The sequence below is a fragment of the Lissotriton helveticus genome, chromosome 5_1 (assembly GCF_964261635.1).
Source record: "Lissotriton helveticus chromosome 5_1, aLisHel1.1, whole genome shotgun sequence".
Taxonomy (NCBI): domain Eukaryota; kingdom Metazoa; phylum Chordata; class Amphibia; order Caudata; family Salamandridae; genus Lissotriton; species Lissotriton helveticus.
Window position 1 is genome coordinate 2,070,638,194 of NC_136065.1, and position 23,881 is coordinate 2,070,662,074.

Genomic DNA, 23,881 nt, shown 5'->3' on the forward strand with positions numbered 1-23,881 from the left:
TTTTGTTGGAGCCCGCTAAACTTAAAGTGGAAATGAACGGGCGCTCATATTATTTCATGGATGAAAATGAGGTTGAGCAGATCTTGACTAAATGGAAAGCGGAGAAAGGAGAGTGAACGATGGGGTTTTAGAATGGATTGTCCTGGGCGATTAAAGTCTTCTAGATAATACTTTTGACAATTAATACGATGTTAGACTCAGCCTAAATATAATACCCCCCCCCCCATTTTATTTATTTTTTTCTTACTTTTTCTCTTTGTTTTTCCTTTCTTATCCGCTTGGTGCCTATCATGCTGATTTTGATATGTGATTTTCTCCGACACTTTATTAAGATGATATTGCTCAAATGTGCACAAATGTTTAGGTTTGAGGTGTATTTGCTTCGCTGGCTGGGGGTGGATGACTGGTTTCCCCGATGGCCTCAACTCTGCGCTTGCTGCCATTCGTACGGCAGCTAGGTTAGTGGGGGGGCCTTATGAGACAGGGAGGGGGGAGGGACGAGCTCTGCGGGGCAGGGTAGGGCTTGTGGGGGGTAGGGAGGTTAACAAGGGAAGAAAAACTATTGCAAGAGGTAATAAAGGACAGTTTAAACAAAATAAAATACAAATGTATATGCAGTATGTTATGTTGAGTAGATACCAATATTGTTTGAATCAACTTAAAATATACAATGTCAATGATTAGATGCCTCGCTTGGAACGTAGCAGGTCTTAATAGCAAGCAAAAGCGTAGACCAGTTCAAGAAGAGCTATGCATGTATAAGCCCCATCTGGCTATGATTTCTGAAACGCACATTGGATTTAAAGATAGGAAATTACTGAGTCAATTAGGCTATGACCTTATTGTCTGCTCTACATTAGGTGCCTCCATCAGGGGAGTGGCCATATTAAAGAAAAAACAGTTCACGCTAGACATCACAAGGACTGCTGCTGATCCAAAAGGTAGATGGGCGTTAGCACAAGTTCAATATGAGAATAGTAAATATGTATTTGGAGTTGTTTATGGGCCTAATATAGACGACCCGAACATGTTTGACTCATTAAATGTAGAACTTCTTGAATGGGAGGGTGAACTGTTAATAATGGGGGATTTCAACTGCGTGATGAACTATGTTGAGGACTCTACTAGGCAAGCTCCTTCATCGCGGATGCGTAAAGTAAGGGCTGCCATTAAGCAATTAAGCCGCATACATAATTTGAAGGATGTATGGAGAACTACTCATCCCAATGTAGCAGGGTTTACATATTATTCACATCCTCATAAGCTTTGCTCTCGAATTGATCTAGCCTGGGCTACTGACAGAATAATGGAAGGATGTATTATTGAACTATGTCCTAGAATAACCTCAGACCACAATCCTATACTCTTGACAATAAAGATTGGCAGCGTTAGGAAAGACGTACGCAGTTTCACATTCCCAAGATATTTAATATCAGATCCTCTATTTACGTCACAACTGAAAGCACATTTAAAAGAGTTTATTGAAATAAATTTGAACACGGCAGCAATCATATCAGTATGGGAAGCATGTAAGGCTAGTGTAAGGGGCTTTGCCCAACAATATGTATTTCGGAAAAACGCAGAAATACGTAACACTCTCAAACAAACTAACCTACATATATTGTTATTGGAAAAAAGACTAGTACTAGCCCTCCGGCAGGGGGCATCTAATAATGATATCACTAAGATCAGATTAGAACTAGCGGACTGACAATCAGAGACAAAAAAATATCTGCGAGAGAAGAGTGCGCCAGATTGCATAAATTCCACTTGTCTCAATATGAAAGTGGAGATAGAATTGGCAAAGTCCTAGCATATAAGGCTGCAGACCTGAAAGCTAAAACTAAAATCAAATCAATTAAAGGGATGGATTCGACTATGTACCATCAACCAGATGAGATTCTAGAACAATTTGCCAAATACTATCACAATCTATATACCCCCGAATATCGCCCAATTAAAAAAGATATAATGACTTATTTGAGAGCCTATTTGAATGGAGATTATGAAAAAGAAGCCGTCAATCTGCTTAGCTCTGAGATTACACTAGACGAGATCAAAACAGCTTTCTTGTCACTTCCCCTGGGAAAAGCGGCTGGAGAAGATTTGCTTCCCATTGAACTTTATAAGATTTGCTCTGAAGAACTTTTTCCTTTATTTAAGTTATTAGTTGATTCAATGGGGGAAACTGGGATTGCTCCTCCTTCATGGCGAACAGCGAGGATAATTTTTTTTCTGAAAAAACAAAAACCTGTAGAGGAATGCGGGTCATACAGGCCGATATCTTTGATTAATGCAGATGCGAAAGCGTTTGCTAAGATTTTAGCAAATCGTTTGGCCCCTCTCATGCCAGAACTTGTTAACACGCAACAGCACGGGTTTGTTATGGGCAGAGATACTACGGCCCACGTCAATATGGCCATCAAGGCCTTTGATATAGCTAATACTAACTACACCCCACTCGGTATGATTCTTCTTGATGCTGAAAAAGCATTCGACCAAGTGGGGTGGGAGTACCTATGGGCAGTGTTTGGTGCATATGGTATTACGGGTAGATAACTTGGCTGGATCATGTCATTATACGATCATCCAATGGCTACGATTAACTATGCGGGCAAAAGCTCTGCATCTTTTTCAATAGAAAGAGGAACGAGGCAACGGTGCCCTTTGTCACCCCTGCTATTTGCTTTGTCATTGGAACCTTTTCTTAATGCTTTGTTAATATCTAACGATATTATTTCTTTCAATCACAAGGGAAACAGCTTAAAAATCACCGCGTATGCAGATGATATTGCTGTATTTACCACTGATGTGTCCAAAGCAATTCCGGCTCTAACTAAAGAGGCAGAAAGATTTGGTAAGGTATCTGGCTATAAATTAAATGCTAAAAAAACTCAGGTTATCGTAAACTATAAGCCAGTAGGAATAGTATCGGTTATATGTAAGAACGCAACCTATCTTGGGGTTAAGATCTCGGCCAAATTAGAAGATGTAATAACCCTCAATTATGACCTGTTTCTTAAAGAAACAGCGGCATCTTTAAAAAAAATGGCACAACATTCCATTCAGCCTTGTAGGTCGCCTTAACTTAATAAAAATGAAAATTTTACCTAAAGTTCTCTACCTATATAGATCAATCCCTCTGCGTCTTAACATTGTTTTTTTTTTTAAAAACTCGATGGTATATGTGGCAGCTTTATTTGGGGCTACAAAAAAGCGCGTAGGGCTCTTAATCAGTTGAAACTCCCAACTGAAAAAGGGGGTCTAAATTTTCCTGACTTCAGACTTTACTTTTTTTCCTCTTTTATTGGCCGTTTGCGGAGTTTACTTTGCACTGAAAATCCTTTTTTTATCATAAGTTTCTGTTAGGTCAAGATAGCAATCAATTTCTTACTAGAGTAAATGACCCTAACTATTTTAAAAGAGTCAAGTTTAAGACTGCTAGACACATCGCTCAAATTTGGAAACAATTAATGGCTCATGAGAAAGTCTCTTTTTTTAATGCTGAATTAAGATTATGGGAAAACCCTGGATTACCGAGAATCTTTTCGGATGGGGCAGGTATTGCCTGGACAAGGCACGGGATAATCACACTGGGGGATATGTATGGCACTAACGGTTTTCTAGGATTTTAAGCACTAAAAAACATATATAAACTGAATGACGGAATGTACTTCAAATATATGCAAATTCATGATTTTATCGTTCACAAGATGAAAGTTAGGGAAGTTCAGCAATCAGACATTCTTAAATGCGTGTACTCAAATCGGACTAAGTCACTTATTAGTGAAGGTTATTATAACTTGAGCAAAGATAAAAAAGATGATTGTGGTAAACTGGCTCTCAAATGGTCGGATCGCCTCGGTGTTAACATCTCTGCCAAACAGATTTCTACTACACTCACTCAAATTAATAGAGTGGTGCATTCTTCTAACATTAGGTTGCAAGCATATCGCACGGTTTGCCAACTTTATTACACCCCAGAAAGGATTGCCAGCTGGGCTCTAGAGAACCAGGCTAATGAGCGCACCAGATGCTCTATGTGTTTATTAGAAGCTGCAAACATAGAGCATATGTTTTTTTCATGTCCCGCTTTAACTAACTTTTGGAAAGGACTAGAAATGATACCTAATATGAATTTGTTTGCTTTTCCACCGTTATCTGCTCATCTGATTTTATTAGATATCCAGGATGTGAACTGTCCCAACAGGGACCTTATTTCTATTATTTTTGCTTGTGCCAGACTTACTATTGCCAGATCGTGGATATCGCCAGATCCTCCTCATACAATGGAGTGGTGGAGTCTAGTAAAGGAAATTTATACAATGGAGATAGCCCTGGCGAGACTAAGGGGTCCGAACTCTTTGAAGAAAAAAGAGAAAGTCTGGACGAATTTATTTGGATAAGAATTGGGGAAGATGTTGGTTGGCTACTAGAGACATTTTTACAAATTGAAAGATTGTTGTTTTTCTACTGTAAACGATGGTTAATTGGTGCTATCTACTTCTGTTTGTACACATATTTGTTTATATTTACCTCTTGCAATATCAATAAAGAGATTTAAATAAAAAAAAAAAAGAAAACAACCGTTGGCCAAAGTGGAAACCCCACTCATCGCTGACTGCTCCTTCCAGTGTTCCGAGTACATCACTTCCGGTATAATAGGCATGCAGCCATGAGTTGAATGTTACTGCCCCATCACCTATGAGACCAGTGCCTCTGACCTTCACTTCTGCCGGTGTGTCCACAGGACGCAGGCCCTGTGTCACCCTTGAGTGTGTGAAATCAGTGAAGCATTCATTTGGCCTCTGATCACAAACCTGGCTTATCCTTCATTGAAATAAATGAAGGCTAACTCTTTTGGTAGCTGCTTGGCTGCATCTTTCAATCAATCAATCAAAGAACAATTGTACAGCACACTGCTGCTTCACCAGCTTCTACTTCTTTGAGGTCATATATTAGCTGTTGTAGGTATTTCTAGTATGAAAAAAACAAATATGCTGCATAATTCGTAGGGTGCAGGTCAGGCAGTGATATATAACTGAAAGAAACATGGGAAAAGCCAGTAGGTCTGTCTTATACTGAAAGTGCCTTTCCATGGGCTGGGGACTGTAGGCACTCCTCATGCATACACTCCATCACCATGGATCCATTCATCCACCCAATCACTGTTTCTTGACTCTACCTGACTATTCAGAATATTTTGAAAACACTTATTACCTACTGGCATTTGCCAGTAGGTAGTTATAGTTAGGACCTAGATTCCATAGGAAAAACGTTTTTTGATTTGCCAATATCTTTGATGCCATTTCACGAATCTTCACAAAATTTTCAAAACCAATGGGGTGCTCCGGTCAGCTCCTGTCTTGAAAGTTTAGGGGTGATTTGTCAAGCGCGGCCTGATAAAAAAGGGGGTCACAGAACGTTTTTTTCTCCATGTTAATTTCCATAGGGACTTTTGTCGCAGCTACAGCCCGAACTGCTGAACAGAGTTACACCAAATCTGGTAGAGAAGTAGCTCTTGGTCCAGAGTGCACTCTTTGCTTTAAATGGTGTAAATCCATTCAGCAGTTCCTGAGAAATTTCTAAATAAGAAATATCGATATCTGAAGGCCGAGGAGGATTTGTGAGCCCTCCTGATCACGAGCTTCATTCTGATTGGCTGCCAAACCAGGAGGTGTTGGCAGCCATCTTGTGACTCGGTACAACCAAGTCACCAGAAGAAAGGGAAAGAAATGTTTTTTAAAAAAAAGAAAATGGGGTATGGTAGAAACACCCTGACCCCCTAGGCCTGCTCAGGGGTCTCACAGGCCAAATAAAGCATTTATTTTTAATTCGGCTGAATTTGTGCTGGGTTCGTGAATCCCGCTGGAATGTTTTTAAAAAAATTCTAGAAGCCCCCGGGTGGGCCAGGTCCACGGGTCGGCAGCCTTTGACACCATCTCTCATCGCATCCTGCCGGATATGCTATGAGAGATTGGTGTAAATGGATAGAAGGTTATTTGACCGACAGAACACAATATGTCCAGCTGGATTCTTTTGTGTCACAGACCACTCGGGTGGATAAGGGGGTCCCGCATCTTAAGTCCCACCTTGTTTAATATATATGTGGCACCTCTGGCCTTAATTATTAGAAGCTGCGGGTTCGAGACTATCTCGTATGCAGACGACCCGCAGGTGATAGTCCCTATAGAGGTGGATCCTGCAGTGACCAAAGCTACGTTTAAAAACTGTATGTCAAATATAGCCATATGGATGAAAAAGAACTTTCTTCAGCCTAATTCCATCAAAACAGAGATACTGTTGTTTGGTAAATCTGAGGAACTGTGGATCTCAATATGGTGGCCATCAGAACTAGGAGAGGCGCCCTCACCAAAAAAATGGACTAAGAGTTTAGGCATTAGAATTGACAATAAACTCTCTATGAAGGAACAGAGCAAGACGTTGTCAGGCACCTGCTTTGGAATAATGCAGATGCTTAGAAAGATCTTCCCTTGGATCCCTCTCATGGCAAGGAAAACCCTCATTCAGTCGCTCTTGGTTAGTTGACTGGATTATGGTTACTCTCTACTAGTCGAAATAAGGGAAGACCTATTATCAAAATTGCAGATGGTGCAAAAACACAGCAGCCCGCCTTGTTCTTAATAAACCGGCACGCATCGCATCTCTAAATCTCCTACGTCAACTGCACTGGCTTCCTATTAGAAAGCGAGCAGTCTTCAAGCTTCTATGTACGGTTTTTAAGTCCCTTCAGGGGACGGGCCCTTCTTATTTTAAGAAGAAACTTGAATTGTATCTATGCGTGTGTCAGTTGAGATCTAGCAATCGCAATTTGCTCTGCACACGGAAAATCAGGAAAGCCAAAATGGGCAATCAGGCCTTTTCTCATCTAGCCCCCGTACATTGATACAGTCTTCCTGATGAGATCCGTGCCTGCCCCAACTTGTCTCGATTTGAGAAACTGCTTTAGACCTGGCTGTGATTCTGCTGCTCTTTAGGTGACTGCTACTCACGCGCCGAGAGATCCCCGGGGGATGATTCGCTGCGCAATTCAAATGATTATAATAATAAAAATAAGAAAGAAATAAAAAAATATATATCATCTGCTGTATGGACTTTCTCCTTCATATGTATTTAAGTTGCTTCGACGAAATGAACTGCTGTGAACTGTTAAGAAAATTCAATAAATAGAAATAGTAACTAGATGAACTGGTAATCTCTGACATGGATCGCTGGAGATCTCGAGCACACGGCAAAATGTGACCAGGCTGCGCTGCGATTCCCGCCATGAGTGTATAATCAGTATTATTCGAGTTACTTCAAAGAGAAGTCTCCATTAATGTGTTTCTATAGTGTGGGTAGTAGGTTCATCCCATAAATTCAAACAAATGCTTTCAGCTCCTGCGCTTCCTGGTGACATCACAAGAAGTGACATCACAGGACAATTCTCCTTAAGCAATGCTGAAGTGACCTAGCGTGGATATTAGTAACATGGATCCGTCTGTCCATCCCTGTGCCAATCCATATTCAAACCTTAGTGATACATCTCCAAACCCACCCAGCCATCATTTCACTCTTCCATCCACCCTTTCACTCATCTCACACATGTGAGAAAGGTGGAATTATTCCAGAGAAGTGTGTCCTATGCATCAACTCGCCCGTGGCAGGAGGGTCACTTCTGTTTTCTTCAGGCACAGGGGGTAGCAAGTGTACCATGGTTCCTAAAGCAAGGACGGAAAACAAGCCTCCATTCCCTGTTGAGGCAGTAAAAGCTGCTGTGATTGGGGTGGATGGATCCAATAGCGAAAGGATGGATGGCAAGAAAAAGGGTGGATAGATGAATGAGTGAGTAAAAAAGAGGATGATGGAGTGAACGGGTAGATGGATAAAGTGAAAACGGTGGAAGGATGGGTGAGCGGAAGTATGGATGTATGAGTGAACGGATGGATGAATGAAAGGACGGATGGATGAGTGAAAGGGTGGATGGCAGAGTGAAATGAATGGCTGGGTGGGTTTGGAGATGTATCACTAAGGTTTGAATATGGATTGGCACAGGGATGGACAGACGGATGCAGGTTACTAATATCCACGCTAGGTCACTTCAGCATTGCTAAAGGAGATTAATCATCCTGTGATGTCACTTCTTGTGCTGTCACTTGCAAAAATCCTAGGGCCAGGCCGAGTCCTCCCCCTTCGCAGCCTGTAAAAATGAAGGGGAAGTCCCCCTCCCCTAGAAGCACCCGCCCCTCCTAGACACACATTAGCAAGTTTTCCCTTCCCAGCTGAGGGCGCTCACCCTGTCCAGGGTCTGAGTTTAAAATGGGTTAAAGAGCACTACAAGTCCCAGAATGCACAGATAACATCAAAACTAAAGTAGATTCTCACGCTCGGACCTAGACAACTTGATGTTTCTGAAACTCCCACATTGGAAAGAGGAGAGGGTAACTCCTGTCAGTGTGGAAATAAAAGGAAAATCGATGTAGTTGTCTTCTCCAAAAATGACCCCTGCATCCCTCGAAGCCCCTTCTGTCGAAGATTGTAGTAAGGTAACAAAAGGGGAGGAGATGAGGACAGCCACCCCCCGCCCCCTCGTTTAATAGTCCCATTGCAGACCCACCCAATGCCCCACGCGCAGGTGTTTTAGGCTTAAGCCTCGCCCCACGGCTGTATCATACCCCTGACTGTAGCGCGATAAAAAAAAAAAACACTCCACTTCAATACATAAGGGAACCGGTGATAACGAATACATGGTAAACATTCAAAAATAACTCAACGATTAATAAAAATATAAAACCATCAAGAGAGTTGCAAATCAGAGCGAGTGAACAAAGCACGTACGAGAGAGTAAAACAAGAACCGGATTACATTAATAACGGTTCAAATATGCAGAAACGTGGACATCAACCAATAACGAAAAAAGAAATCGGCAAACGAGCGCAGCACCCCAAATAGTGAAACTGCTGCATGAAATTAGCTGAGTAACAAACGTAGACCATAGGGAGCCGTGAATTGTTAAACGTCACACACCATCACAGAATCAATCACAGGCATTTAGTAGGGAGGGGTCAAAGCAAGGTATAGAGGACGGGCCCCACCTGAGAGTCGGTTTATAAGCAGGTCCTGCCCTACGCTGTTTTTTTGTTACCCGCAAGTTTTCTGAGCTTCCCTTGTATTCGGTCCTCGTTCCAGCTCCTAGAAGCATGAATGCCTTTCTCAGCGCCGCGTTCCTCCTGCTCTGCAGCCTGTCCCTGGGTAAGGACGAGGCGTAAAAGCGCCTCTGTAGATGTAGCCCTTGTTGTAGGCGGTGTATGCCTAAAGAAAGATGCGCCCTCGACGCCAAAATAGGTATATGTCGTTTGATGCGAACTTATACAAAAATTCCGCACAATTTGGAACCGCCTTACTTACCCCCAGATGAGGCATAGTGGCTCCTGCAGACCACCGGGGGGTCCGCATTAACTGCGTTTAGTTGCATATCTGACTTCAAGCAATGAGGCGACCTTTGCTGCCAGGGGTCTCTACTCCTGGGTAAGGGGGGCTTTTACATAGTTTGATTGAATCCCCCTCCATCCCAGCCACTGACGCTGTTCTTCTGAAGCGTCCACTACCCTCCCATGTTATAAGCGGACTTCTGCGCTGTCATGTGTGTTTGAATCCATCAAGCTGTAAAACTTGACTTCAGGGCCGTGCGACCGGTGCCACCGCACCGGGAGCAGACTTCGCGTGCGGGTGCCTGTTGGTTAGTTTATATTGTTTTTAAAGCACCCGCTTCCGCGCTCCTTGGCCGCTACGGCAATTTTTAGCCAGTTATAAAAATGTCAAGTTAATTCTGGTGACTAACGTTCTTCCTGGAGAGAGATCGTAGTTTTGTCTGGTGGACATCTTGACTGGTGGAAGTTTTGATTCTTCATAAGGCAGTGCAGAGGGTTAATGTGCCTGCTGCAAAACATGTGTACCATGTGAATCACAAAGTAAATATAACCATAGGTCAGTGGGTTCCTGCTTTTGTCAGACTACTTTTTTTGGGTTACTTGCAGTTTACAAATTAAACTTCTATTGAAAAACAGTGCTCTTTTAACTGTTATCAAAGAACTGAAATGCAGACTTCAAGTTTAGATTAGAGCGTATGATTTCTCTTCCCCCGGCCCCCCCCACACTTTCCTTATTCTGATGTTTCACAAAGGGTTCATTTGGGTAGAATCATTTCTGATTATATAAAAAAAAAAAAAACATCCATTGTGTTACGTTTCAAATTCTGAGTTTGTGCTTCTCCAGGCCAAGCCCCGTAAACGATACTGCCTACCAGCATGGATGACGTATAAATCCTACCCCTTGAAGTCCTCGGTCTTATGTAATGTGTGATTTTCACATCATCCTCTGTAATGTGTTCGCAATGAAGGTGCTTGGACGTCCTTCACTTTTGACGCTATAAAACTAAATGCATCTGAGCGAGAGTGGTTATGGAGACTGTTAAAGGGTCGTAGTGCGGGAATCTGTTACGGAGGTGCTCATTGGGCGAGCGCCAAAAACACATTGTCGCAGAGGGCGCCACCAGTACTAAAGCCGGCCCTGCTTGACTTTATACTATTCAAGCTTTTTTTTAATGAGAAAACAAATCCTTAATTGTTCCAAATCAGCCGTCATCGCCGCTAATTGTGAAATCTAGGGCTCTTGGGTAAAGTTAGATTGATCAGTGGTGACTTAGATTATTATTAATGTTTTTGCAGTTTTATATAATAAACTCGCCGTGAAGGTATTTGATCTCTTTGCATGAGCATCAGTTATTACTTGTGTGTTTAAAATAAAAACAAGAACCACTTACCGTGAGCTCTGCGAGGGCATGGTGGGTGTGTTTTTCTTTTCCTCGTCTGTCGATTCCAGACTTTCCTTTTCCAAAATATATATCGACATTTATTTGCAATGGTATGCATAAGGCGGGACAGGCCAGTCCTACTTGAGGCTAATGGGTGAAGTACTATTGTATATCTGGTGTGTGCCGTGTTTTTGCTTTTCAATCTGGTCACCCTAGGGGAGGACTGGGTGCCTGCAGCCCGAGGCCACGCGTCTGCTACTGCCCTACGTCCTTGGTTTCAAGCTTGGTTGTGTGTGTGTGTATATATATGTTTTTTTTTTTCTCATCTGCCTTACAGCCACAACTTTTTATGCAAACCTATTTAAAATGGAGTATCCGCCGTCTCAAATCGATAAATTAAAAACGGTCAGTGAGCCATGACGTGGGCTTGCTTCTTGGCATGACTTGAGTAGAAACATTCCTAATTTCCATCACATGTGAATAACCAAGCAGGCAGACGTCACTCTTTACAGAACTTGCAAATAAACTAGTGCCCCTGTATGGTACACCTTGACCTTTATCTAAAAAACGTATGTCGCTTGTATCTTTCCACCTTGTTTTCTCCTTTTAGGTGGAATCGTTGACCGGCACCCATACAGGGGATACCGGTAAACACGAAGCGGTCATCCTTTATTAGAGAGGAGACCCTTAGCCCCAGATAGGGGCATTAACTGATTCTTTCTTGGTCCTGATGAAGTGCCACCCGACCATGGGGCTCTCAAGGCACGAAACATGTAGACCACACCAAACTGCAACATTTAAGAAAGAAATTAAGATCTTTCTTATGAATAAGTTCCTCCCATAGGCAAGACAAAGCGGCACCTAAGACTTGTCACTGATTTGATGACTAGATACCCAAGATGGAAATGATAGAGCCTTAAAAAAAAAAAATACTACCTCAGAGCATAGTTTACTCATGTTTTAATCAATACCGACACTTTATTGTTTCCCTATATTAGCTATTTATAGGCTAGGTCTAAAATGACACTAAGTCTATAAGATCTTATTGCTGTATGTACATTGTGTTTTTAACCCATACCATATGATAAGCGCTCTGATACCCATGGGTCATGTTCGCGCTATAGAAAACTGTTAATAAATAAACTAGTGACCACTTCTGACTAGTAGCTATACTGTACCTGAAGACCATAGGATGGCACCACTGTGTTTACTGAGTCCTGGTACCATTCCCTATAAATGTTTTTAGGTTACTAGAGCATATTTTTGTCACAACTCACTCACCAAACTCCTTTGATTCCGTCACTTGCTTTCATCTAGGCTACATCCCCAGACCAAAAGATCTGACCAAGAAGCCCATAGGCCCGTCGGGCATTGCGGCGCTGCCAGAGTGTCCAATGATTAAGCAGGATACCCTAACCGGTTGAGTGAGGGCACCAAGATCTGAGATTCAGCTCTTCCTGCGACATGTACCTTAGCCATCTGACTCAAACTTTGTGTTCACTGGGCAGAGGAGGAACTACCCTGGTTTTGTCAACAAATGAAGTGTTTCTTGGGCGGACCTAGGATGGAGGGCCTCGGTTAAATATCTCGCTCTTCTTCCCTTCATTGATTTCGATACCTATACTAGTACACATCATCCCGGATAGCTTCTTCCAATGTGTGGATTGGCTTGGAGGCATGGGGCGGGAGGGCCTATGGGAACGGGATATTGGCAAACTCTTGGACGGGGAGTGGAATGAGGCCCATATGGGTTTAAAAGAGGTGGCGATTAAGACAGGCTTCCGCCCCATGCAGCTAAACATTCTGCAGAGCCTATGACACCAGAATGCTGCTGACTGCAGTTGGTAGGGCTGATATTCATAAGTGCCTCAGAGGCTGTGGGCACAAGGGTATATCTATGCACATACTGAGTACCATGTCTTGCCGACATATTGGAGGGTGGTGCGGACCAGGAGACTGTCATAGGCCTGAGGCTGCTGCCAGAAGGGCACACAGCTTCTGTGGACCACATTTTTCTTGGCAGATCCCTGGGGAAGGGAGTATGGGTGGGGGGAGGGGTACAGGGCCCCTATCAGATGCTTGTTACAGATGTACCATCCTGTGCGATGGACTTTGCGCTGCATGCCACAAACTGTACTGCAAAGTGTGTACACACACACCTGGTAGTATCAGATCACTTTACATAAGCACCAGTTACATTACACAAGGACACACTTTATTTTTTAATGCATTTGGAGATTAAGTGATTTGGCACCCAATCTGTATCGGTACCCCCTCGCCCCAGACCTTCAAGTTACCAGTGCCCTGATGAAGGTGACGGCCAGCACCGAAACGCGCATCTGCACCGTGCAAGACAGAAACCATTGGGTGACAAACTCCTGACAGCATCATTTAGATGCACTATTGCCCTATATTTGTATTGGGTGTCTGTCTTATAAATTTTTTTTGCTCTTTTATATGATCTGTTTTATTTGACATTTGCGAGAATATGGAGTGTATGAATGGTAAGATTGGTGGAAGAGTATGTTTTTGTCTTTGACTTTTTGATATCTGTTTTACTGTTAAGAGCACTATTGTGTGGGTAGGGAGACTTAACCTGTTAACCTAATTATTCTCATGATTTCAGGCATATTTGTCTTGTATGTTTAATGTATATATTTTTGTACATATTGCCTCCTTTTTGCTCCGTGGTTTACTTCAAACTCCAAAATGTATCAACATTATTTCCAAATAAAAAAAACTTTTGTACTGTATTTTTGTATGTTTGTAATTTGGCCATGCATTTGGTTCTCCCTTGAACAAAGTGAATTGTTCATTTCTATCCATTAGAGACGTAATCAGTATCCAGTGGCAGGTGACACCTTCCTCCATTGCCCTTGAGGGTGGATTTTTTTTTTTCGAGATTAAGTGATTTTGGCCAGAATCTCATTTTGAGCTGACGCCAAGACTCTAATTTAGAGCAGTTCCCAAGGCGGCAGCTCCAGTCCGTTATGCCACACTGCATTTGATCCCACAATCCTTTTGCAGACTGTTTAGTTTACTCGCTGGTGTGTATGGGGAGCGGATGACTTGGTCAAGTTTCCATAAAGCAGATTTCTTTTCAAAGTCTCAAACTTGTCTTGTCCGCCTGCAATGTTGTCCAGTGCTTTGTGGCTTCTAATCTTTCCTTTCCTCCTCCAGGTGAGGGGCTGAAGTGCAAGCAGTGCGACCATCCATGTGTAACTGCCACCAATGTCACCTGTGGCCTCCTCCAGGCTTGCGACACCCGCACAGCCTCTAAAGGTAGGTGACGGAAGCCTCGCGCCCCTGGTGGCTGGAATTGCTTTTTGTTTCCTAATTTTTTTTTTTATATTCGGATCGGTGGCTAAGAGTCTAGGTTTCTAATAGCTGGAAGTCACCGTATATGTAGAAATCCCCTGTTGGTTTATTGCGCACACCAGTGCTTAATTTGTAAAATAAGTGCCATGGCTCTGACCAGGAGGTCACTGCAGCTTGCACCACCCATCGCCTCTGTCATCACAGCCAAACTACTAACCATCTCTCTCATGTAAATGCGACAGTTCAGATTTTTCCAGGTCCCCAAAGCTAAAGGAATGGCTAGGGAGGTAGGTGTTAGTATTTTTTAATGTATACTGTTTTCTTAACCAACTGTTATACTGCTCATCTCTAAATTACATGAGCAGCGCTACCTTGTGGCAGACTGCCCTAAGTGAGGTGTTGACAAATATGTGCCAGGGCCGAGCACGGGAAACCAATTAAGTACCGGTGCTCAGCACCGGAAAGCTCAGGCTCAAATTAAGCACTGGCGCACACGTGCCTGCAATCTGGTCTCCCGCAGCACGTGCTGTATTTGGTGCGTACGAAAAAAGGGGGGAGACAGGTCCTTGGGAGGGCTGGACCCTATATTTAACGTAATACACAAAGAAATGCCCCCTACTCGATCTACTTATAATCGAATTTCAATAGGATCAAAAAAATCTCATTCAATCTGATCCGGTATATTTATTTATACCATTTAGTCATGCGATCATATACAAACACTATTTCTCTGGCAAGAGTAAAATACACAATGCAAAGAGTTAGTCATAAACAATTGACCAAAACAAGTATTTACAAAAACATTCAAAAAACGAATTAACATCAACAAAACATCCATTTAGACAAAACAAATTGCAATTAATCGATTTTGCAATATACTAAACCATTTATATACACAAATTGCTTTCCTAAAAAAAGCTAATTCAAGTACAAGAGCAACAATACATGTGTCAATTTTTCAAAAAGAAACCCTAGATGTTCAGGCTGACTCTTGAGTCTATCAAGAGTCAGCCTGAACATCTAGTGTTTCTTTTTGACGAGTCTATCAAGAGTCAGCCTGAACATCTAGAGTTTCTTTTTGAGGCGAGTCTATCAAGAGTCAGCCTGAACATCTAGTGTTTCTTTTTGAAAAGGCGAGTCTATCAAGAGTCAGCCTGAACATCTAGTGTTTCTTTTTGAAAAATTGACACATGTATTGTTGCTCTTGTACTTGAATTAGCTCTTTTTAGGAAAGCAATTTGTGTATATAAATGGTTTAGTATATTGCAAAATCGATTAATTGCAATTTGTTTTGTCTAAATGGATGTTTTGTTGATGTTAATTCGTTTTTTGAATGTTTTTGTAAATATGTGTTTTGGTCAATTGTTTATGACTGTGTGTAACTTTTTGCATTGTGTATTTTACTCTTGCCAGAGAAATAGTGTTTGTATATGATCGCATGACTAAATGGTATAAATAAATATACCGGATCAGATTGAATGAGATTTTTTTGATCCTATTGAAATTCGATTATAAGTAGATTGAGTAGGGGGCATTTCTTTGTGTATTTGGTGCCTGGCATGCATCACTCCAGCATGCTGCTGATTCTCTGGTCGTGGCTCTAAAGGCTGAGATGTCACGTGACTTGCACGTGGTTGTATGGTGTGGGTCCATCAGATGTTGGCATCTTTCACTCTTGTGTAGCTCGGCCCTACCCAGTATCGCCCAATGCTTTAAGTGGGATGAAAAAACTCGGGGGTACTCAAAGGGGCGTGACCGATATACCTTTAGGGTGTGGCTTAAACAAAAGCTAAATCTGTGCTTGGCGTGCTGCCCGACAGCTATTTTGTTGCTTCTGTCATTTCACCCCAGGGGCGCAACAAGATTTGAACTTCGTAGGGGGCTAACACTCCCAGCCAGGGCTGGCCCTAGCACTGGTCGCACATGGTGCAACTTTATTTTTTTTTTTTGGCACACCCTCATTTCCTCCTTCTATATGAATTCACTTACTACCACTCCCCAAGAATGTACCTCCGCTCTATAGCACCCTTAACATTTTTTTTTTAATGAGCTACTCTGTTTACTCACACAGTTCTGTGATCTGCATGGTACATGTTCTTTGTTACAGGCACACTAACCCTCTGTGCTGTGTGGGTGGCAGGAGTGCCCATGTGAGTGCACAGTGAGCAATGCAACAGTGTGAGAGTAGGGTAAGAGGAGTGACTGCAGGGTGGGTGAGGTGACCTGCGACCATATGAATTTGGGTGTGGATGGAAGTACAGAGTGGGGCGAACGTATGTTAGTGATGGACTTGCTTGAGTGAGATTGCAGATTGAGCAGTGAGGGATAGGTGAGTGAAGTTTCACATGAGTGCTGGGTGAGTAGTTTGCTCGTGTGAGTGCAGGTCGGTTTTGAGTGCTGGGTGGTCGTGAGGAGGAAGCGGTCTGAATTCAGGGTGCATTCCCAGACACTTGAAGTAACTCGGCATGCTAGTGACGGTGGCATAGGATTTCAGATAGAAGTTAAACTATTACTATTATGCTGGGCTTTAAGTAGGATGAAAAAACTGGGGGGGGTCTCTCAAAGAGGGGCATGGCTGATATTTGAAGGTACATCAAAGGCAGCGCAGGATGGTACTGCTGCAGAGTTAAGATTTTATTTTGACCCTTACAGTGAGGGCAAAAATGGAGAGCCTGCTTGAGACCCGTCCCAGCACCTGATCTATAGAACTGCTGGTAAGGGACCTAGCCCACTTAAAACCCTGGTATCTCAGACACCGGAGTTAAAGGTCTCTGCTCTCCTGATATTTCCCAAACTTTTTTAACCCGTGGCTCCCTTGACCTAATTGGCAGTTGCCGTGGCTCCCCACCATTTTTTTAAAGGTGGGTGGGGGGGATGTAAGCAAGACCAGCCTTCAATCTTTCTTGCACTTTGTCTGTCGTTTCCCAATCATTTCAAGCTCCCCCTTCACTCTCCTTCTGTGTCTTTCCTCCGTTTTTCACTCGTTTTTTACCCTCATCTCAATCTTTCACTTTCCTGTGTCCTCTTTCCTCCAAGCTTTCTTGCACTTCTGTTTCCCCCTCATTTTAAGCTCCCCCTTCACTCTCCCATAAATATAAGAGTAAACCAAGATTGACTAAAGGTTCAATATTACATGAGGCGCTTGGAGTTGTTGCATGGTTACATGCAACAGCTCTATACAAAGTGTCAGCCTCCCGCTCTTAAATGTGATAATTAAAATGCAAATACCGAACATAAAAACTCTCAGGCTAGCTTCATGTGCTGGGCAGTTCGATTATAATGAAAATTCCTATTTTTACCTGAACAATATAGTTGTATCAGCTTTGACGTACAGCTATTAGTAATCTGCAGGATTACTATTGGTTCATTAAAAAAAAAAATGAATTTCTGTGGATCATTTAACTGAAGTAAAAACGAATTATAGTTGGCAGGGGGCACCATGGGAAAAAGGCCATTGGTGCGCTATAAAAGGAGAAGAAAGACCGGGGTAGAGAAACACTAGGGCAAAGAAAAGTGTATAATGAGAGAGAGAGAATTGAAAGAGAAACAAGAGATAGTGAGTGAAGGGGCGAGAGTAAAAGACAGCAAGGGGAGAAAAACAGTGGGAGGGGGGAAGTGAAGCGAAAAGGAAAAGATGAAGGGAGAGAAAAAAAAGAAAGGTGGAGACCAAAGGCTCAGAGCCCGTCCTCTGTGCTAAGGCCAGGAGGTTGCACTACAGTTACTAGGGCAGATGAATTCTCTTCATGCAGCAGAAACTAAGCGCAGATGAATTCTCTTCATGCAGCAGAAACTAAGCATCTTTCTCTTGCACGTGGCCCGCACCTCGGCCTCCTCTTTTGTCCTTTTAATCCTCTCAGAAAAGGAAAGAGAAGACTGCGCCCCTGCAAATGGGCTGACACATGACCGATTTATTCCCAAAGCAGCGGCGCCACTGGCTACTGATAACAGTGCCGCGGCGCACAGTTTGGGAACCACTGCTCTACCTGATGTGGCGGGAGCTGGTATATGGAGCAGGCTGTGGACACGCGTAGATAAACAAGTTGGCCCAACTCTGCAGTTATACATATGTTGCCCATACATATGTTGGCCATACATATGTTGGCCATACATATGTTGGCCATACATATGTTGGCCATACATATGTTGGTCATACATATGTTGGTCATACATATTGGGCGTAGTTTGGCAATATATAAGTAAACCTTGTTTAATGTGGCAGGTTCCCCGTATTCTCCTGTCCGCTGTCTTCACTAGCCTACGGAGAGATCGTTGGAGCTGCAACACCGTGCACCTGACCCTCCTTGACCTTTAACCCGAGAGTGATCAGGGAGAGGCTTGTGTTGCCTTAATGCCTGGACCTGCACCACGAAGAGTACGATATTTCATCAGGCCCTTGCAAACTTTGAGAAACCGTAAGTGGTGTTTTAGACTCTGAAGGAACTGGTACAGAGCAGAGAAGAGTAAAGGAAAAGTGAAGGAAAAATGCCCCCGAAAGGAAGCCACGAGGGATTAAATAGATCCCGAAAACTGCTGTACCAAGAAAAGTTAAAGTAGCAGCAACAAAAGACATTGGAGAGAATCAGTACAGAGTCTGTAGAAGAATCATTGACATCAAACAAACACGATTGCCCATCAGCCCCAGTAGAAGCGAGTGGGACTTCCTTAGAGCAATCTATAAAGAAATTTGTGGGGAAATATTTTAAAAAGAATCCTGAAGTATGCGAATATTCCCTGCCTTTGAGGGGAACTGAAGATGGAGACCGTATGAGCAGCCAAAGGACTGGAACTGGAGTAATATTGGGTGTAACAAATGACTCCTTCCAGCCACTAGTTTTGGATCAAGGGGGGGATAAATGAAGGGGAAATGTTTGAGTTGGAACCCAGATGATCATCATCACCTTGTCTGTCCTGCAATGGAAGGGAAGGAGAGAGCCCAAGAGTATATAAAACACCACAACGGGAATTTAATAGTCAGGAGAAGAGGGGAACTTTAACTCCCCAGATACCCTACAATCATCCTTGGCGCTCGACATGATTGCATCCTCGGAATCATCTCTATTGGAGGTGATCTTCCTAATGCAAAAAACTCTCCAAGCAATATTAGCTTTAGTTGGGAATAATGGACCAGGGAAAGCCCATAAAACTCATCTCAAGGTGCCCTATGCGGGTAATAAAGAGGAGTGTATACAAAAGATCTAAAAGGGATAGGACCCTGAAGAAGAGTAGAAAGATCAGAAATAAGGCACAGAAAACATTGGGAAAGACAAGGGAAGTATACCAAAGTCAGAATATAAAAAAAGGGTATTGTAATTGTAGAAAGTGAGGGACCACTGACAAATGAGATCATAAACAAAAAGGATCAAGGGACTCAGAATAGGAAAGTGATAAGCACATCAAAGAAGATGAATTTAATGTGCGGAAGCGCGCAAACTCAAGGCCATGCAACACAGGAAAAAATAGAAAGAATGGGGAGCAGGGTGGGGGGGTGTACCAGTGGGTTCAAGAATGAAGGGTGAGTCCCATCTAGATCGAACAGGATGGAGAAGAGTGGGTACACAAACTGAGCCCGCTACCATAAGTAGGGGATGCACGAGGATGTAAAATAATAGAGGACCTGTGTGTTTATGGAACTATGGGGGCAAAGGGTGGGGGAAAAAACGACAAAGGAAAATAAAACCCCTAAATCGTGCAAATCCTGGTTGAATGCCCTACACTGGGGGAGGTTATATCTGAAGATTTAAGACAAATAGGCTTTGTAACGAGTTTAGAAGGAAATGAGTTAACTAAGGTGCTTTTTCTTTTCTGAATTTGTAGAACAGTCGGTGGTAAAGGCAGAGAGACCTGGAAAAGGAGGGTATAAGATTTGTGCAGGTCAATGAAATTGTGAGATGGGAATATTCCGAGGGCTCTGTGGCTTTTTCACCATGCAGGTCTTTGCCCAGAGCAAGTACAGTATGAAGCATTAGTCGCCCATGATAGAATCTGCACAGATAAAGATCAAGGATGGTTAAAAGTAACAATACCAAATACCACATACGAGCCAATGTTGAGTAACCGATACGACCTATCCAAATATTCAAATAGTTGGGAGGACAATTTGTCTGGCAAGTGAAGTGGACTAGAACTCGGGGTACTCACACAGCCTACAGACTCTGTGTTGGAATATTGGTGGATATAAGAGACAGCTAGCACAAAACACCTTTAGAGAAATGTTAGGTGTCTGACATATTGTGTCTGCAGGAGTCCTGGTTATGTGAGGTACCCGTCCCAATAGATTTTTTTTTTATGGTAACTAAGGAGGCAGTACGAATGAACTTGGGCCAACCTTCGGGGGCTTAATTACTCTGGTATCAGTAAAAAAAGCTAACAAAATGATTAAGTTAAATGTGAATTGTAGCTGGCTATTGGCATGTCAGGTAGAACTCTACAGTGGGACCGGGACAAAGACAAATTATTGTGATAAATGTATACATCCAGCCAGGAGCAATAACAGATTATGAAGTGTTAGAAATGGGATTTCTGGTTGGCTAAGGCTTGCGCCAAAGCCAGGCAGAAACCACCACTAGTTAGGGCAAGGAAGTTACACTCCAAAGATAACCCCTGCTCACCCCCATGGCAATGTGACACGAGCAGTAAGGCTGATCCCCGGGGCAATATAAGTAAGTATTTGCGCACGCACCCACCAGCAACATCTCAGGCCCCCCACAAAAGGAACTCCACACAAGGTTATAAAAATAGCCTTTGTATGATCAGAACACATCAGAATCATAATCACAGAATGTACATTGTGCCAACTGGCACGGGAAAATATTTACAAGTGATTATATACATGGGACAGGGCCACATGGCCCACTGTCAGGAATAAGCACTTTTAGAACTAGCCGTTGGTAGAATTAGCCCTTTGTAGGAGTAACACTTTTAGAACATGGAACATATAATAACTGGCGGCGGGTACGGACCGTGCCTTCCGTTCTGGTGGCGTGGGACAATGTGGGTGACCTCCTCAGCAGACCGGAGCGGGCGGGAGGCGGCCGGTACGCTACAAGCGTGCGGGCGTTTCTCGCCTCCCAAAGGGGGGGGGGCTCCGGGCTTTTTCTGAGGCTGGGGTGACCAAAGTGTGTGACTCAGAGGAGGAGGGAGGCAGGGTGCAGGCGGCCCAGCGAAGCAGGTGCGGCTCAGAGGAGAGCGGCGTGGCTCGAGGCATTTAGGGCGGCCATGCACGGGCTGCAAAGGGGGGCGAGCAAGGCACACTTCCGGCGGGGCTCCAGCTGCACCTGGAGGTCAGACCAGTCCCAGCAACTTGGTAGGGAAGGCACAATAGAGTCCACTGGTCCTGGGACTCTGGTCAGGGGGCAAGCTCAGTACCAAGCCCTTGGAGATAGTTTTTAAGCACCAAATAGCAAATGTAGCACACAACCAGTAACCACTGGTAAAAGGTAAGTACCACCTTCGCATAAAAATACATTTAGAGGTATAGGTTAGAAGCTAGACACATGACGCATAAAACACATTCAGCGGTGTAGGTAAGTGTTGTAACCTTTACCTCCCAAATGGTACCTTCCGTCCACCCCTCTCTTTCCCAGTTGGTATCCCCTGCCCTGAAGCTTGCAATAGAATGTTGGTGCACTCTCCAGTGAGGAGAGTGGATGGTTAATAAACAGGACTTACTTCCACTGGTGTCCTTGTCATAACATTTGTAATTTTAACACTGGCGACGGAACTGCGCAGGGGGCAGCAGTTAACCATCTCCCCTTTCACTGCTCTCTCCACATACACGAGATATTGGAGGAGGCTTATGTGGGAAGCAAAGAAGAAAAGAAGAGTTTGCGGGGAAGAGAAGCCACCGATGACAGCTGTCTGTTCAGTTAAAGGAAATTATCGAGTCGGCAAAGAGTGGATTGGAGGGACTCTACTGAGATACAAGGTTAGGAGCGAGTGATTGTCTAGTCGCTACCTCCGGGCATGCTGTGGGGGCGCATAAGGAACCCTCGTAAGTCCACCCTGCCTCCTTAACTCATGAAGTGTCGAATGCGGCTGTTCGTGTTATCCAGGCTAGCAGCGTAGTGGGTTCCCACAAGATAAGTTTACTGTCAAAGCAGGAAGAGGCGTTGAGCATTACAAGTTAACTGAACCCTCACCTGTATTTAAGGAAGTATGCCTGCTTCGGAACCGGCAGAGCGTGTGGTGTACTGTGGTGACGGATGTGTCCAGGCTTACCGCGGTGGGAGCTGTGCGGATTTCCGAAGGTTCCGTCTGTCTGCGACTGAGGAGGCGAAAGCGTATGGTGTCGGAGAGCCCAGGCGTCATCTTCGGATCGTGGAGTGTGTAGTTGGCGTAGGGTGTGATCTGCCGCACGAGAGGAGCTGGGCAGGATTGTCCCTATTGAGGAGTGTTGCTCGTTCGGAGGCTGAGGTCGGTGGGAGAAGATTCCTGTCAGGACGCCCTCGTGTCACCTGACTTAATCTGGATATCCAGGACGCACCCGGCGCACCGGCAGCTAAGGGCCGGTTATTTAAAAAAAAAAAAAAAAAAGTTAACCCTCACTGGAGAAATTGATCGTGGGGCCAGCTGTTCTTCAGGTTGCCTCGCGGGCCGTTTTTGTAGTATTATTCCAACCCCAGCAAAGGCGAACAGCGGATTTAGAGTGGAACAAGCTTCCAGGTTGTGGTGGTGAGTGAAATCTATCAACTGACAGTGTGGAACTGGTAGTACATCCAGCCAGTCTCCACTGGAACTGTGACTTCCAAGCGAATGTACCAGATTCCCTTGTAAAACTGTGCTGGGAAATTAATAATCTTGCGGGTGTTTGGTTCTTATGAGGCGGTGGTGCAGTACCCAGGTTTTCAGTGACCACTCTACAGGTATAATTTAGTGTAACATCATAGCAGCAGCAAGCATGAGTCAACCCCCACCCTTCTTGAATGAAATAGGCGAACCTGAAATCAGTTGGAAGGAGTGGGTGAAATTATTCGAGTCATACTTGATAGCTGTTGGTGGTGAAAAATAGAAGGCAGAAAGGAAAAAACATATATTGCTACACAATCTGGGTAGACAAGGGCGCAAGGTTTATGAGTCTCTACCTATGCTAGAAGTGTGGAAGTGTGGCTCAATGGTTAGAGCAGGCAGACCTTGATGCAGAGCTCTGGCCAGGGACCAGGGTTCGATTCCCGCCTCGGCGGGTCTCCGGCTCATTAATTCCCCTGACTGGATATTCTCGCCTTAGTGCCTGTTCTGATCATGGGTCCCACGCTGCAACTCTGGGCAATAGCTTGCTTAGTCTCCACAACGGCCCCAAAAGCGCTGGGATGCCTGGCTGCACCTGGGGGGTGCCCAGGAGTGGACATTTCCCAGGAAAGCCAGGAAGGGTTCCTAGCGGTATACGGACAGCGCTGGGACACCTCCGGTGGAGGTAGATGTGCGCTTTACAAATTCCGACATTTACATTTATTTATGCTAGAACAGGAGGGGGAGAACGAAACTGGTGTTGATGTGTATGAGCAAACTATGGGAAAGTTAGAGAAACATTTTGGAGACAAAATAAATGTGGTGTTGGAACGCCATAAGTTTTTCAAAAGGTGTCGGGGTAAACAAGAATCTGTGCAAAATTTCATTGCTGCATTGTGGGGTTTAACACAACTATGTGAGTTTGGTAGTTTAACTGATCCCCTCATAAGGGACCAACTTGTGAGATGCACCAATAACCCACGTATCCAGGAGAAGTTACTAGCCAAAAACCCTGGGATAAGAGAG

At 43.8% G+C, this 23,881-nt stretch overlaps 1 protein-coding gene across 1 annotated transcript in view; it reads left to right on the forward strand.

Annotated features, from left to right (window-relative positions):
• The first annotated feature begins 9,139 nt into the window (after positions 1-9,139).
• The window catches only part of LOC144753991 (sperm acrosome membrane-associated protein 4-like), a 51,974-nt gene continuing 37,232 nt past the window's right edge, over positions 9,140-23,881 (forward strand). The window contains exons 1-2 of the mRNA XM_078641511.1: positions 9,140-9,252; positions 13,994-14,095. Coding sequence (XP_078497637.1) covers positions 9,201-9,252; positions 13,994-14,095 — 154 coding nt within the window. The 5' untranslated portion in view covers positions 9,140-9,200. The remainder of the gene's footprint in view (positions 9,253-13,993; positions 14,096-23,881) is intronic.